The sequence below is a fragment of the Anas platyrhynchos genome, chromosome 15 (assembly GCF_047663525.1).
Source record: "Anas platyrhynchos isolate ZD024472 breed Pekin duck chromosome 15, IASCAAS_PekinDuck_T2T, whole genome shotgun sequence".
Taxonomy (NCBI): domain Eukaryota; kingdom Metazoa; phylum Chordata; class Aves; order Anseriformes; family Anatidae; genus Anas; species Anas platyrhynchos.
The window spans coordinates 12,840,977-12,856,083 of record NC_092601.1 but is presented as its reverse complement, the minus strand read 5'-3'; the positions used below and the strand labels follow the sequence as shown (position 1 = coordinate 12,856,083).

The window sequence follows — 15,107 nt, the reverse complement described above, 5'->3', positions numbered from 1 at the left end:
ACAGCAGTGCCACAGCCTCTCTGTTTTGGTAGGAGCTCCCTGCTTCAGTCAGCAGTTAGGGGTATTGTTGAACACCAGTTCCACTATGGTGGGAAGCTTCTGCTACAGCAGAAGCAATTCTGCTACTGCAGGCCCTTGGAAGTAACACACTTATCCCCATACGCAAAGCCTTCACTTGTTAAAAGAGGGCTTGTACTGAGCCTTCAGAAGAAAGAGAGGGTATCTATTCAGCCACGTCCATTACACAGTGGTAGCACAGACAGCACTTGCACTACTTTCCTCAGAAACAGTCAGGTTGAAGGAATCTGCGTGTTTCAACAATTACATCCCTAAATCATGACTACTTTCATCGTAATGATCCTGACAAATACTCATCCTTAGTTGTAGCTATGATTACTAACGTCACTTTCAGACTACATGTTATCAGACACGTTAGTCACATATGTAATAACCCAGCCACAAGTTGAGGATTGCAAAAAGGAAAAGCAGTTTTATTTAGTTTTCAAGAGGTGCCACTAAACATGGAAAACAAGTTGGGTTTTCATGTTTTGCAATGCACATGCTCATAAAAGATTAAGTTTAAATTACATGCAAGAGACTAAATTTCTTCACACTTTACAAAAACAGGTCTGAAGCAAATAAAATGATTGTACATGACATTTACATTAGAAAGTATGCTAACAGTTGTAGCTTCCATAAGCACATCCAGGATCGTCCCCTTTAGCCAAAAGCTGCCCCACAATTAGGGCATCTTCGCTGCCTCAGTGCAAGACAGAACAGAATCCCAATTGGAAAGAATACAATGGCACACAAAACACCGAGGCAGGTGAAGGTGTCCTCCAAAACGCCAACCCTGTAAAAACGGAAAACAGACTGAGTCAAAGACACCCACTATGTTTAACGCAAAGTTACCACTTTGTGATTTGACAGTCACTTAAAGGAAGAAAACATTTAGTAGAGCAAAAGGAAGTGCATGTAGTTTTTTAAATAAGTCTTTTTTTTATGCCATTAGCTTGCAACGGAATGCTTTGAATTATACCACTTCAGTTCCAGAAAGCAGCCATTTCTTTATCAATCACCACAAAACAGGAAAACAGGACTAGTACTTAGCACAAGACACAGACACCACAGCTCTGAGCAGTTGTATTACTTGGTTAATTCCGGTACACTGAAAAACACACACAGCATCAGATACACAGTGGAACTCACTGAACGCACGTGCGCTCTCAGATTCAGAAAGCTTTATCACAAAAGCCTTTGCAACTTCTGATATATGTTATTACTTGCTGGTCCCTGAAGGATCCGGAACTCACAGCTCCTTTCTTGCATTCCTGCATGCTAGGTCACTAGTTAACTAACCTTGCCAAGTAACTACACAGGACTAATAGATCAAGTGGTCAGGACAGGCAGTAAAGCCAAGTATCAAACCATTTTCCTTGCTAGCCCTTTCTAGGGTCAAGTTTTTCTGTATAGGTAAGGATAAACTTTCCTAGACCTTACTACCAACTAAAGAATATGCTCATAAAAATGAAAACAAGTGTGCTTTTAAAATAATCTGTGATGATAACTTTTATTTAACTATCCGTGTTGTACTGGTTACTGTAGGTCAACAAAACAGCTCCATTTCTCAGCTGTTTAGGTCTTTCACAACAGGCAGCAGTCACGCTTGTGTCACATGCTTTGCCTACCTAGCTTCCACAATATCCCAGTGTGAACCCTCTCAGTTCATTCAGCCTCATGTCACCCAGAGGATACAGGCACTAGAGCTCTTTCAGGAAAAATAATAATAGTCCTTGCTTTCTGAATGTTTTGGTCTGACGATCTGGAGTGTTTTTCTCAGTTTTTTCTAACAGAAAGATCTGAATTGAAGTTGTGTAACACTGGCTAAAGGCTTCTGGTCAACCATCCAGCTCATGCTTTCACCAGGCAAGTTAAAACTAGGTAACTACATGCAGTATAAGTCTGGGTTTCATCAGCTAGGCTTGTCACTGAGGAAAGCAGCAGTTTTCGACTTTGTTTCCACAAACATCAAGTAGTGATGTGAAGTGAGCTCAGATAAAAAGAATATTGAGTCGCTTCTGCCCAGAAGTGATGCTCTGGTAATTCAATTCTACTGCAAATAGCCCTGGTACACCGCACAGAACCATCAGTATCTGTACAGAGCACACACTGCTCAGAATATCTTTAAAAAAGATACTTTACACAAAGCTAAGTATTTCCAAATCAGCTGACAAAAAGGATGTTTTCACAGCAGCAAGACTTGCTATTTGAGCCATGAAATTCCACAACTCCCTACCTCATAGAAAGTCAAGTGACAGAAGAAAACAATTAAAGCAGAAGTAATATGGCAGTTGCTTCATTGGCAATGTCAAAGGTTATATAAGCAAGCAGTCTTACTAGAAATGCTCCACATTTCTTTATCACAAAGGCACAAAAGAACCTTTTTTGCTATTGACATATAATAACATGACTTGAACTTCTTGTTTTATTGCATCAAGATCACCAGAAACCAAAGTCCCAAAAGAGCTGTGGTGGTTTTACCCAGCTGGGCAGCTGAGCTCTACCACAACAGCTCTCACTCCTCCTCCTCAACAAAAAAGGGGGAGAAAACACAAAAGGGCTCAAGAGTTGAGGTAACAACAGAGATCACATACCAATTATCTCTACGGGCAAAACAGACTCAGCACAGGGAGATTAACATAACTTATTGCCTATCACTAGCAGACTTAGCACACTGAGAAACTAAAAGCAAACTAAAAACACCAGTCTCCAGTTGCCAATGCATTATTTCAGGTGGTCGCAGACTTTTCTTCAGACTGCGTGAGACTATATAACATGTGAAAGGCTAGCTACACCAGGCACTCAGGACTCTGGCCACATCACCAGGATGAGAGGGGATTAAAAAAAAAATCTAGCTGTAGATCGAGTGTGAAAGTACTTTAAATACCAGCACTTCATGGTAGAAAGTGCCAGTTAAATAAGCGTGTACAGGACTAGGCTAACCACTCACATTCAGGCTTTCTAAGTCACTACAACAGCTCAAGAGGTGCAGCACTACTGTCATAAGTTTAGCAAGTTTATTTCTGGTAGCTAGAGAAATAATCCAAAAGGCCAAACATGCAGCACTATTAAAATAACCCTCAGTAGGTGTTCCCAGGCTTCTATTTCAAAAATCCCAAGTCTCTGTAGAGCTGCAGGAGAACCTACTATTTGACATTGTGTAGCTCCAGACTAGGCCTGACTGAATGACCGCCCTACACGAGAAGAATTCTGGTTCAGCAGTTTTGTGTCACAGCAGAAAAATATCTGAACAGACATGTAACTTCAGTCTCCAACCCTTTCTGAGGTGCTATATTTGAATGTCCCCCAGAATTAATATAGACAGAAAAGCCTAAGCATTCAGACTTAAGAAAATTGAGCAGCTATAAAAAAAAAAAAAATCAAGATTTGGAGGTTAGCAAAACACTTGAACAAGAAGTGACCTCTTTGATTGCCTGCTACAGTGAAAGTCAACAGAAACTAAGCTAAGTGACCTTGAAATACGTGCTACAACAGGCAAGGTGCCAAGACCAACAAGTTGTTTTTTCCCTATAGAGCAGTCCCAGGCTATTGTACAAGTGAATAAAATGAAGAGAAGATGCAGTCTCAGAGACCACTCCCTTACTGCAATTGACTAAAACATTACAACTTGTTTTAATTTACGAGCTGCTGCCCATCCCCTCGACCATCATAAAAAGCCAAAGGCGTTTTTTCAAAGCATTCTTGGTACTCTGCTGCTTACACAACTTCATGTTCGGTTTAGGATTTCAGCCTCAGTCCCGTCCTTTTGTTGAATGTCCTTCTGTTTACAGAGTTGCATGATAGAAGTTGACTTCCGATTTGGTGAAAGATATTCTCAGAGTACAGCTGATCCCTGCAGTAATTCCAAAAGGCTCCATTAAGGCAACAAGCTGAGATACAGACTAGCACTCTGATCATCCTACTGAGTGTGGTCTCAGCACACAAGTATCCTGAGTCTGAGTTTTGTAGCCTGCATTGCTCACGGTGGCTACTCCTACAACCTCAGCATCACACCACCTCTACTGCCTGTCAAGACACACACACTACCAGAGCTCCCTCTGTCCATGCGAGCATAAGAACATGAGATTACTTTTGAACACTATCACCTGTGTGTACGGAGACTTAAGAGCAATGAGAGATCAGCTCTGCAGAAGCCTTCTACAGTTGTAACAAAATCTCCAGGATTTGTGATCCTACCATTTTTCCCCAGACCTGGCACAAATTTTGTAGAATTAGTCCCAGTGGTATAGGTACCACTTTTTATTCCACACAATGCTCCATAGCACTTCTTGGAAGCCTCCTCAGACATGGGAAAAGTTTCATCTTTCCTTCCAGTCCCTCTTAGCTCCTGTTCTCATACTTCCATTCCCAACTCCAGATATCAACATTTGCTTAAAGTACATCTGAAGTTTTTACCTGTGATGCTGCCCAAATCCATAAAACTGTCTTTCTCCTGGACAGAATCTCTGTATTCAGCACACCAGGAGAGTCAAGAAACGTTGTAAAGGATAAGGATTCTGGCTTGTCACCCACAGATATTATTGCTAACACTACAAGTACTAATGACACTAACATTCACAGTACAGTAGTTGTGGTATCAGTAGTATTTTATTCTCCAACCAAAGCGAAAGATGTGTGTAAGGAATCAAGCATAAGGTAACAATGCAGCCTTCTACTTGGTAAATATTCTTTACATCTTCTGCAGAAGGACAGGATGCTCTCCACTGACAAGACCTAAACAAACAGACTGCCGTGCCAGAAAGCTGCTCCAGCTTATCTCCCGGGGTTCTGAATTTGATTCAGAAAGAATCTGACTGAAAGAACACAGGACTTAAAGCACAGAATCCCACTTTTATACCTAATACTCCCAGAAATTTTAGCACTGACCATTGTCTACAGACAGCAGAGCAAGAGCAATGTCTCAGAAAAATCACTACCAGTTGTCTTCACAATGTAGTTTACCCAAGCACTCTTCTGTAGTCAGGCTTGGCAGCTCCACACCTGTCCAGCAGACACTGCAGGCAGTTCTTGTGGGACACATGCACGCAGCTGTAGCCTTTTTCACTTCTGCTGGCTTGATGACAAGTACATCCAGTGGGTTTACAAGGGTCAGAGAGGAAAAGCTTCGTGTCTCCCTCACCTGGCATGCAAACCATTTCTATCTACATAGGGAAAGTGCTGACAAACGACACTACATGCCAGCAGACAAAAAGGAGCCAGACCATCCCTGCTGCAAAGCAGGAGCTCACCCATGATTTGGCGCATTAGTCACTGACTCACAGCACTTGCCCTGCATCTTCCCCGCATCACCTTAGCGAGCAGTACTCAGAGAAACTACAGACACCAGAGTTGCTCAGCTTGTTTAATATTACTCTTCAGTTTGTGTCTTGGGTTCTGCTACAAAGAACTGTAGCCAAGGATTCCCCTCAGACCATGGCAGCGGTGGCTGCTTCCCTTCCTCTCCCACCACAAAGCAGTCCCCAGGAAACTTTAATATTGATGGGAAAAAAGAGGGGATAGATAGTAGAAGAAAGAAGAGTGGAAGGAGCTACTAAAAAATTATGAACACAACAGTCATCACTCACAACTGGAAAACAGGCAAACACTGTACAAGAGCATATCACAAAGTATATTTTTTCCATATGCTCTGGATCATTAATACTTCATCTTGACTACTATATGCAGCTTTTGTCCTCATTACAAAAAAAAAAGTGGCTTAATGGAAGTGTCAAAAGGGAAGAATAATAGTAGAGAAAAGGTAGCCTCTGTCAATATGTCCTTGCTACTCAACCTTCAAGTCCTAATCCCAAGTCAACTGTGTACTACTAACCAGTCAGGAAATACCAAAATCGGCTTGCTAGGTCAAGTTCAGAGCATACTAACCCAAAGAAGAGACACTTCACTAGACTGACTTTGAAAGCAGGGCAAAGAACTCCCTATTAATGCCTGCTTCCAGAGATTTCCCACTAGCTGTCCTACCTGAACATACTGATCACAAGCAGAGTTTACACAGTATGTCTTCAGGCTAATAGTAAAGTATCACGATAATTTGTTTGCTAGGACACATCCAGACACTAAAGCTGTACAGTTACATTGTGAGGAACCCTCAAAATTAGACTATAATTAAAGAATAGGGTCAGTAAACGAGACTCTCATGCCTTCAACTTCATTCACCAGGGAAGAGATGTGCTACTAGAAGTGCCATCTCCTGGGAAGAATATGCTAACAGGACTGAAACGCAAAGAGATTCAAAACTGCTTAGACACAACCAGACTGGTTATAGATACAGTAACAGAAAGGACATCAATGGTAAATTCAAAACAGCCAATCTTTTCATAATTTTATATTCAGTTCCTGCCCTGAAGTCTACCTTTCTGACAAGTACACCAATATGTTTAAGGGTATAAGCAGCCTAATTTTGATTTGACCTTAAGGTATAAACATACTAAACATTAAAGAGGGATCAGTCAGGGTACTTCTGGTCAGCCCTGAGCAGCTGCAAACCCAAGCTTAGACAACTGCTGTCTAACCCATTACCATCAACCCTCTTAATCAGCTTGCAAAGGCCTAGGTCTCCTGGTCAGCAGGCATCCCTGACACTTTAAATACAATTTACTTTGAACTCCCTTCCCCCTAAACACAGTTATTCAGGAAGCATTCTTTGGTCACGAAGAATGCCAATGAAATACGACAGTGGCAACTTGCCGTCCATATTCAACACCAGAACCAGGGAGAAGGTCTGAGAGGGATGAAGCAAGCAGCAGGAAGCACGGCCAGCTCGGCAGCAGAGGAGGCCCAGGGCCAGCACAACCAGGGAACAGACTGAGTCTGTTCCAGGTGATGCTCATTTGGGAAGCTCAACAGGAGCATATCCGTGTGACCTCCCCCACAACATACCTGTTATTTCAGTTATTTCCTAGCACCTCCATAGCAGCATGACTGCTACTACAGCATTAACTCCACAAGCATGCTCTGGTTTCTGTTGATTTGTGTCACCACCTAATTTTAGACGAACACTTATCCAGTCACTGTCTCTGCTTAGCCAGTTACTAAATTTAGAAGGAGGAAAAAAAAACTTTATAAAAAGGAGAACATGAATATTTTAGTTTGTGCTTGTGTATCTTACCTGAGCTACAGACTAATTAGATTCCATATTCAAGTTGTAGATTCATTAACGTAACCAAACATAAATTTTGTTCTACACAAACCACATAAAAGCTGATTATAACTGCACCACTCCCAATCTAAAAATAAAGAGGAAAGGTTTATTTATACTGCAAGCAGTGTCTTGGATTTAAGCTATACTGCAGATGCCAATTCCATAAAGCAAGGTCAATTATTCCCACTGACAAGCATTTAATACTAAATTACTTTTCAGACAGGCCTTTTCTTGGAAATAAGTCTCAAAACATTAACATTAAGTCATGTGCTCAGGATCAGAGAGCCAACAAGGAGATTTGAAAACACAACATTAGTACAATTTACCACGAGCATTTTTATACTTAACACTACATCACAGTACTTAGATGTGTGCTTATCAGCATTTTCTATCCCTTATAAATGAAGTCCAAGGGTCAGCCTGAGTAATCAAAGACAGCATTCTGATCGCATGATACAACACTGCAAGACCTGAAAAGAAGCTGCACTTCACTAAGAGGTGCCTCCAGCTGTCTTACACACACATACTCCCTGACAAGGGGAATTTTCAGAACAGTATCCCAATTTCTCCTGCCTCCAAGGTTGGTTGAGTCTTTAACTTTAGATTTCAGTGGAAACAGTCAGACCAAGGACAAGCAGGGACTTCGGAAGTTGCACATGAGACCTCTAATTCTGAATGTGAAAAAAAACAGATAGCTTCTCCTTGTGCCTATCCTAGCTAATCCAACAAAAACAGCCAGATTAAGCAGTTTAAATCTCACCTGCAAGCAGTAGAAGAAGAAAATTGGTAACTAAAGATGCAACTCCTGATGGTATACTAACACAGTTGTAGTTTCCACTTAGAAAGGAGCCAGTTTCTCCAGCCTCAGCTTGAAGGCACACTGAATGGTTGTTGATCTGTGTGGTTTTCCCCCTACCACCATTCAGCATGTAACGTGGCCAAGTTACTATCACCTCTGGTTACCATCCTCACCTAGCAAACAAGACCAGTTTCCTCCTCACTGCTACAAAGAAATTCTAATTATCAGAGTACAGACACCAAGACAACGATGACAAAAAAAAAAAAAAAAAAAAAAACACGTTATCAGCTCAGGCCCAGCAGCCAACTGGGAGTTAACAGCCACTATAAGAGCAATAATCCGGTCCCTAGGGAATATATTTCTGATGTATCTTGTTAACTGCATAAAGTCGCATTTATTAGAAAAAGATGTGTTTTTATTATTTTCCACCAATCAGTTCAAAACAGCACTACAAAAATCTGCTATGAAACTATGCTGTTCTCACTTGGGACCCTGTTCCAAGGGTCACCAACTCCTTTCTTCTCCTGGGCTTAGGTATCAGACTTCCTGCTAAGCAGCTGCGTGCCTCTGCTGTAAGGCTGGTTAAAAAAAAAAAAAAAGTTACAGCTATCCTAGCCAGTAATTCCGAGTGGCAGACTCATGGCATCTGCTCAAGTCTGCTGTATCAAGGCTTTCTTCTTCACAGTCACATGCATAAGTCACTGCTGAATTTCATGCCCTAACTGCTCCAGCCACCAAATTACAGCACAGCAGGGATGAACGCCCCAATCTGTCCAAACAGCATACGTTTACAAAAAGCTGCATATTATAAGGAAGCTACTTTGATTCAGCACAGGCTGAGCTGCTTTGTGACAGAAAGCAGTGTCATGAGCTGCCGCACCATTATAGCTACTCCTCTTTATAGCACCCTTGAAATGGTATTTCAAAGTTGGCTTTACTCACAAGATTCAAAAGGATCTCTGTAGCATGTCAGCCTGCCGCTAGAAACTGAAAATTCCCAGCTTTTCTTCAGGACAGCAAGCACATCTGATAAATAGCTTTTTTATTATTATTCCTTGAATATTTAGCCAGTACATATTAAAATGTTATATTAAAGAATATATATATATATATAAAGTTATTTCTTGTGAATACCTACAGAAATCCTGTACCCTGCATGAGCTTCTCTCAAACCATACACAGCACTTGTGATTGAAGTAACCAGAAGATTGACATTTTGAAGGAGTTTATCATTTAAACACAATTTTTCCAGAACACTTTTCTCAGCAGTGATGCCCTTAATTGAATAAAAACAAATATCAACCAAAATCTGTGAACCTTCTACTTTATCAAATCAAAAATCAAACAAACAAACCCACACCACTACCAGGAAGAAGGCTCAGAGATCTGAGAATAAAGTTTTACTCATAGCAGTCCCTCATCCTTCAGTCCTGGAAGAAGCTTCAGTATTACCATAATTTGGAACCCACGGTAATACTTCTCAAGCAGGTAATTCATAACCATCAGAAGAGAAAGCCACCACAGTGCAGTGGCATGTCCTCTCCCTCACCCTTTCTTTCAAGGAACCAAATTCCTGTTAAACACAAACATAAACACCCAACAGGGCCAATCACAGGCTCTGCCCAGAGCCTGGTTTAAAGAAACAGGTTTTGTAAACTTCAGATCAAAAGTATGTTTGTCACAGTTTTTTAATGGATCTTTCCTCTGTTAAGAAACAGGAAAGCAAACATTCCTTTGCAGTTTGTTCTACCCACGAACAAGAAATGGAGAAAAAGAAAATGAAAGTGACCACAAGAGAAGCAGCCAGGCTGCATTCTCCCAGCTAAAAAGATAATTAAATTACATGGCTGGATCTCTGAAGTTAGTGGCTGTAATGACTCAAGCTGTTCTTGGGAACATAAAATAGCTTAAAAGCCAGACTTGGCTAATCCTTACATGTCAACTACCAGACCTAAAACTGACAACATTCTGCACCTCAGTTTGATTCTCTGTACATCAGGGCTGGGCTGGAAGAGGAGCTCACACTACAAGCACTACAGCCACCCTAAACTTCTTAGCAATGCAAAGAAGGATGCAACACACAGCAAGGCTGAAGTCTGTAATTAGAAAGCAACACTGACCAAGGACGAATGAGGATGATTTGACTAATGAATAACTTTAGGCAAGAGGTACAGCTCACAAGGCAAGAGTCATCCCACAGACACACCAATGCTTCAGAGATTTTTTTTTTATTTTTTTTTTTTTAATAAAATGCAATTACATGGTGACCAAGGGCAGGCTACCTAGTTCTAGAGATACTTTGTACTTTTTATGACTTCACACCACAAACTAAGCCTGAAGATTGCTAGCTACCTAGCTACTGTAGCTAGCCTGTAAACCCCAAAATCACTTGCAACTCTGCAATAAAACACACTCATACCAAAGTAACAGATCAGTACCACATGTTTCTCCTCAAAATCATCTTTTTTAAGTTGAAAATGGCTTTTTTTTTTTCCTCAATTAGCAGCATTTCCATGCCATAGAGCTGACTGGTTTGTTTCTGATTGCCGAAATCCTGTTGATGGGCTTTAGCCCTCTCCATCAGTTATGTTATTCCACAGCCACGAACATGCCTTTTCCCTATCAGTCTAAAACACGTGGACTTCTCTAATAATCATGCATGGCTTCAAATCCAAGGAGTAACAAGACAACTGCCTTGGCAGTTTAATAAAAGTTTTAGGCACTATTAATAGCTTTTTACGTTATCGATGCCCTTTCAGTACCTTTCTGTTCAGTGATGTATTCAGAACCTACCTGCGTGTTGCATTCTTCACCAAATAGGTTTCCAGGCCAAGAAAGTAAACTAGAACTATGTTTAAGGTGTTGAGAAGTCAAAGAGGATTACAAGCTCTTTCTCAAAGAGAAGCAAATAGACAACGTAACCTTTCAGAACACAAGCCTGAACTGTTTTTAGAACACTGTTACTAGATGCTGGTCTTTGTGGGTCCCTGATCAACAGTAGAAGGGTCCTACATTGAAAGTGCGTGGCACTGAGCCTAAAAGGAACCAGTACAGCAGGTCTCACACCTGATTTCACAGACTAAGGCAAAACTTGAGGATTTAAGAGCAAAAATGTGGTTAGGCTATGTGTGTGTCTCTCTCTCTCTCTAAAAAACACTGACTACCTCCAGTAACACCAGGATGATGGCTTAAAAACAAACAAACAAAAAAAACTTTTCAAGTCAGGTCACTTAACAGCACCTTACAAAAGATATAGAAACTTGCTCATTTTTCCAGATATGGCCGAAAGGATACTAGAATTAGATTCTTTATTTGCAAATGACCGCTTCAAATGAATCTCCTAGAGCACCTCTGGATAACTACTAGAAAAAAAGAAAGAAAAATCCTAAAAATAGCAGCAAGAGTCTACCAACATTACATTATCACAGAAGACTACTTCCATTTATTTTTTTTTTCCTGAAATTTCCTGGTTCTAAGGCCAGAAGACCTGTATAAATGCACTGCTTGCCTTTTACCAGACAACACATAACATCTTTCCTGTCTTCTGGTTGAGCTGAAGTATGAGCATTTTAATGTAATTACTCTGGTGGCAGGATCTACCACATCCTCCCAGCAGCTTGGAAGTTACCTTCCCTCGTTGTTTAAAACATGCATCATCTTCTAAATCAATAGCTCTAGCTGGTACAGGTTTTTCAGCCTTAACTGCTGGAATTTCAGCAGGCACCTGCTTTAACCTAGCATCACAAGATACTTATTTGAATCCACCTTTTAAGGCAGGTACCCACTCTCAAACACACATCAGTTTTATCACAATCGAAAGGCATCAGAGGCGCTGCCCCCATCACTATGACAATCTCCATCACCTTCCTAGCACTGAAACCCGGTATCATTTAAGCTATGCTAGCAAGTCTGTTTCTAGATGTTTTGAAATGAACAAGAAAAGGCTCAGACTTGCAGAATACAAAGTGCTTCCTCATAAGACGCCACAAGGGTAACTCCCATACGTTTTAACAGAAGGGGAATGATTCTGCATTTGAGTCAGAGCTGGCCAGGCACACAAACCAGCAGCAATCTGGCTGCCCTCACTCATTAGTTAATATCCTGGGAGGAGGAGAACTGAGAAGTGCAAAGGAACTACTGCAGACTTACAGCACTAATGTGAAACAGAATGCCTCCTTCCCTTTTCTTATTTTATGGCTGTTGATCACTGAAGGGGAAGTTGCCTTTTTGTTGCCATTCTAACTAAGAGCTGCCCACTTTTTTCTGTTTTTTTACCACTTTGTATCAGATTTATTAATTTCCCTAAATTTCTACAGGAAAGGGACTTATAAAGTGAGAGAACTTTTAAAACCCTACGATACTGATGTTTTAAATCAATACTGACAACCACCTTGCCTGGTTTTACACAGCCCAGACTGTAGGGATGAGTAGTCACCACAGCAGCAGAAGCCCTTCCACAGGTCTGCCAGATAACCAGAACTGATGACAGTCAGAGATCATAGAACATTTCACAATAAAGTCATGTTACTCGCTATCACTAGTAATAAATGCATCAGAAAGGACTTCCTGTCATCCTCTCCCCAAAGAGCTGACCTTCTACACCTGTGACTGAATTGTCTTTTCATTAAAGACACCCCTTGCAGATCTTCCTCCATCATACCAGACAGATTCATGTTTGCATGAAGTCTATTGTATTAATTAAGCAGTTGTCTACAGCCTACTAGGATATACTACATAGATTAAAGAACTGCTGAGTTTTAGTGCTTTTTCAGTTAGTTCAATTCTAATACAGACACACACAGAAAACCAGGCAACTATATGGATACCTCTCATTTCAAACATAAAACATAAGGCTCAGTTTATTTCTCAACTAGAGATCTATTTTACCTGCAGGCAGGACAGCCACCAACTACTACTACAGAAGTGGTGGTAGCAGGCTGTTGAATAATGGTGTATGTGCTTGAATAGTTTGGCTGTGATGGCGGTGGAGGAACAGCATATCCTAAAAAAAAGGAAAAAACAACTGAATCACCATGTGTAAGGCACAGAAATCACTAATAGTTCAGTGAAAAGCACAGAGGAATTTAAAAAAAAAAAATAGAAGTGTCTTGGTGAAACACTTTAAGAAGCTTTCAAAATCAGAATCAAAGCATACCTGTCAGCACATCTAATAGCAAAACCACTTCAGAACTCCAAGTATCTAGCACAATTTAACTATCTAAAAAGGATTTTGAGCTAATAATTAACTTTGAGAGTTTGTTTCAAAGCTGTTTGAACATTGAACAAAAACAGTTTAAACAAATGAGGATTGTGGAGTTCACTTCTGGACATTATGCATCAGGCATGCCCCACTCTGGCAGACAAATGAGTTGAAACTGAGTATGTCTTCCTCTCCTCTGGTGTCCAACTCAACTTCCACACATTACATTTTTGGCTACAGAGAGAGGCAGGAGTGATAGGACACAAGTGGAAAGGAAGCAGGCTGCATGGCAAAGAAAATAAAACCTTTCACAAAATCCAGCTTGTTGGCTAGCAAATGGGTTATTTGAAGAACTGTACTTAAGAAGCACAGACCCCTGGCTACCACATTAATGTGAAAAATAAATAGATAAATGCTTTTAAAGGGATGGTTAGATGTACGCAGTGCACTCCTACAGCTAAGACACACTTTGCCCAAGTATGATCCATCCTAAGCTTTTCTCCTAGAGCACAGTTCCGATTTTTCTTCAGTCACATTACACACCAGAAAGCCCATGAACTTCACTGTTTAAATCAAAAGGCCAACTGTCAGTAATATCCGTATCATAACACAGTGTCCCAAGTCACTGGCAGATTTACCTGCTGCCTCACAGTTCTGCCCAACGCACCTACTCGCTTGGCAGACTTTTTGCCCTTTCAGCAGCGCTCCCTTACAACCCCGGAGCTCCTCCTGAGCGGCTCCTTTCTGTGGCTGCGCTCAGGACTGCCTCACTCACCACTCACCTGCTCCAGCCTCTCCGGGCTCCCCGGTCCACGTTTGTTTTGGTCTGGTGAACCTCGGGAGTCCCGGAGAGGCACACAGGGAGCCCGGGGATCACAAGTTTCCTCCTGGGGCCACTTCCCTGCTGTCGTTATCCCCCCCCTCCCCTAGGAGCCACCCGCCCGTGGGGCGGCGCCTCCGTACCGGAGCCCGGCACACCTGGGGCCCCTCGGAGAGGGAAAAGGAGGAAGAAGAGGAGGAGGAGAGGAAGAGGAGGAGAGGAAGGAGGCAGGCAGCAGCGCCTCCCCGGAGCCCCCTCAGCGCCTCCCGCCGGGCACCACAGGCCACGGCCCTGCCCCGGGACCCGCCTGAGGCGCGGGGACAGCGCCCGGCCTGAGGGGCTCGGGGAGGGGGCGCGGGGGGTGTGCGAGGCGCCTGAGGGGGGCACGGAGGTGTGTGAGGGGGGTTGGGGTGTGAAGGGGCTGTAGGGTGCGTGAGGGGGGTGCTGCCCCCACAGCCTCCCCTCAGAGGCCGCCAGCCCCCTCCCCGTCCCCCTTCCCCCTTCCCGTCCCCCCCCGCCTCAGACCCACCTGCGGCGGCCGCGGCGCCCGGGTACGGGTAGGGCGGGGGCGGCTGGAAGCCGGGCTGCGGGGTGGGGATGGCGCCGTAGTTGCTCTGCCCGTAGTCGTAGCCCGCACCCTGCGCGGCGGGGCTGTAGGCGGGCGGCCGCTCCTGCAGCAGGGGCTTGTTGTCCATGCTGGGGGGGGACAGGGGACGGGAGGAGGAGGAGGCGGAGGCGCTGCCCGCCCGAGGAGGAAGCGGCGCCCTCCCCTCAGCGCCCCGGGCTGCCGGGCGCCGCCCTCCGCCCCGCCCCGCCCCGCCCGCCCGGGGGCGCCGCGGCTGCGGGGAGGGGGTGAGGGGGGGACCCGCGCCTGAGGGGAGGGGAAGGGAAGGGAGGGGGGGGAGCGGGGAAGGGGGGGGGGCGGCCCCGGCTGCTGCGCTCGCGGCCGGTCACGAGACGGCGCCCCACGTGACGCCGCGGCCCGGCGGGGCGGGAGCCTCGCTGAGGGGAGCGGGAGCAGGGCGGGGGGGAGCGGGGGGGGGCTGCCTTAAAGGGGCCGCGTGGGGCG

At 43.7% G+C, this 15,107-nt stretch overlaps 1 protein-coding gene across 1 annotated transcript; it reads right to left on the bottom strand.

The window, feature by feature from the left end:
* Positions 1–463: 463 nt before the first annotated feature.
* Positions 464–14,906, bottom strand: BRI3 (brain protein I3). The gene is made up of 3 exons (XM_027469314.3): positions 14,568–14,906; positions 12,906–13,020; positions 464–853 (listed from the first exon to the last, which is right to left on the bottom strand). Exons 1-3 carry the CDS (start codon positions 14,731–14,733, stop codon positions 721–723), a joined length of 414 nt encoding a protein of 137 aa, XP_027325115.1. The 5' UTR covers positions 14,734–14,906; the 3' UTR covers positions 464–720.
* Between the last annotated feature and the right edge of the window lie 201 nt (positions 14,907–15,107).

Excerpts from the sequence above, each read along its gene's own strand:
- BRI3 (XM_027469314.3), bottom strand. The coding sequence starts at position 14,733 with ATGGACAACAAGCCCCTGCTGCAGGAGCGGCCGCCCGCCTACAGCCCC. Across the intron at positions 13,021-14,567 it reads GGGCGCCGCGGCCGCCGCAG|GATATGCTGTTCCTCCACCG; the intron begins GTGGGTCTGAGG and ends CCTTTTTTTTAG. Across the intron at positions 854-12,905 it reads GGTGGCTGTCCTGCCTGCAG|GGTTGGCGTTTTGGAGGACA; the intron begins GTAAAATAGATC and ends CCGTTTTTACAG.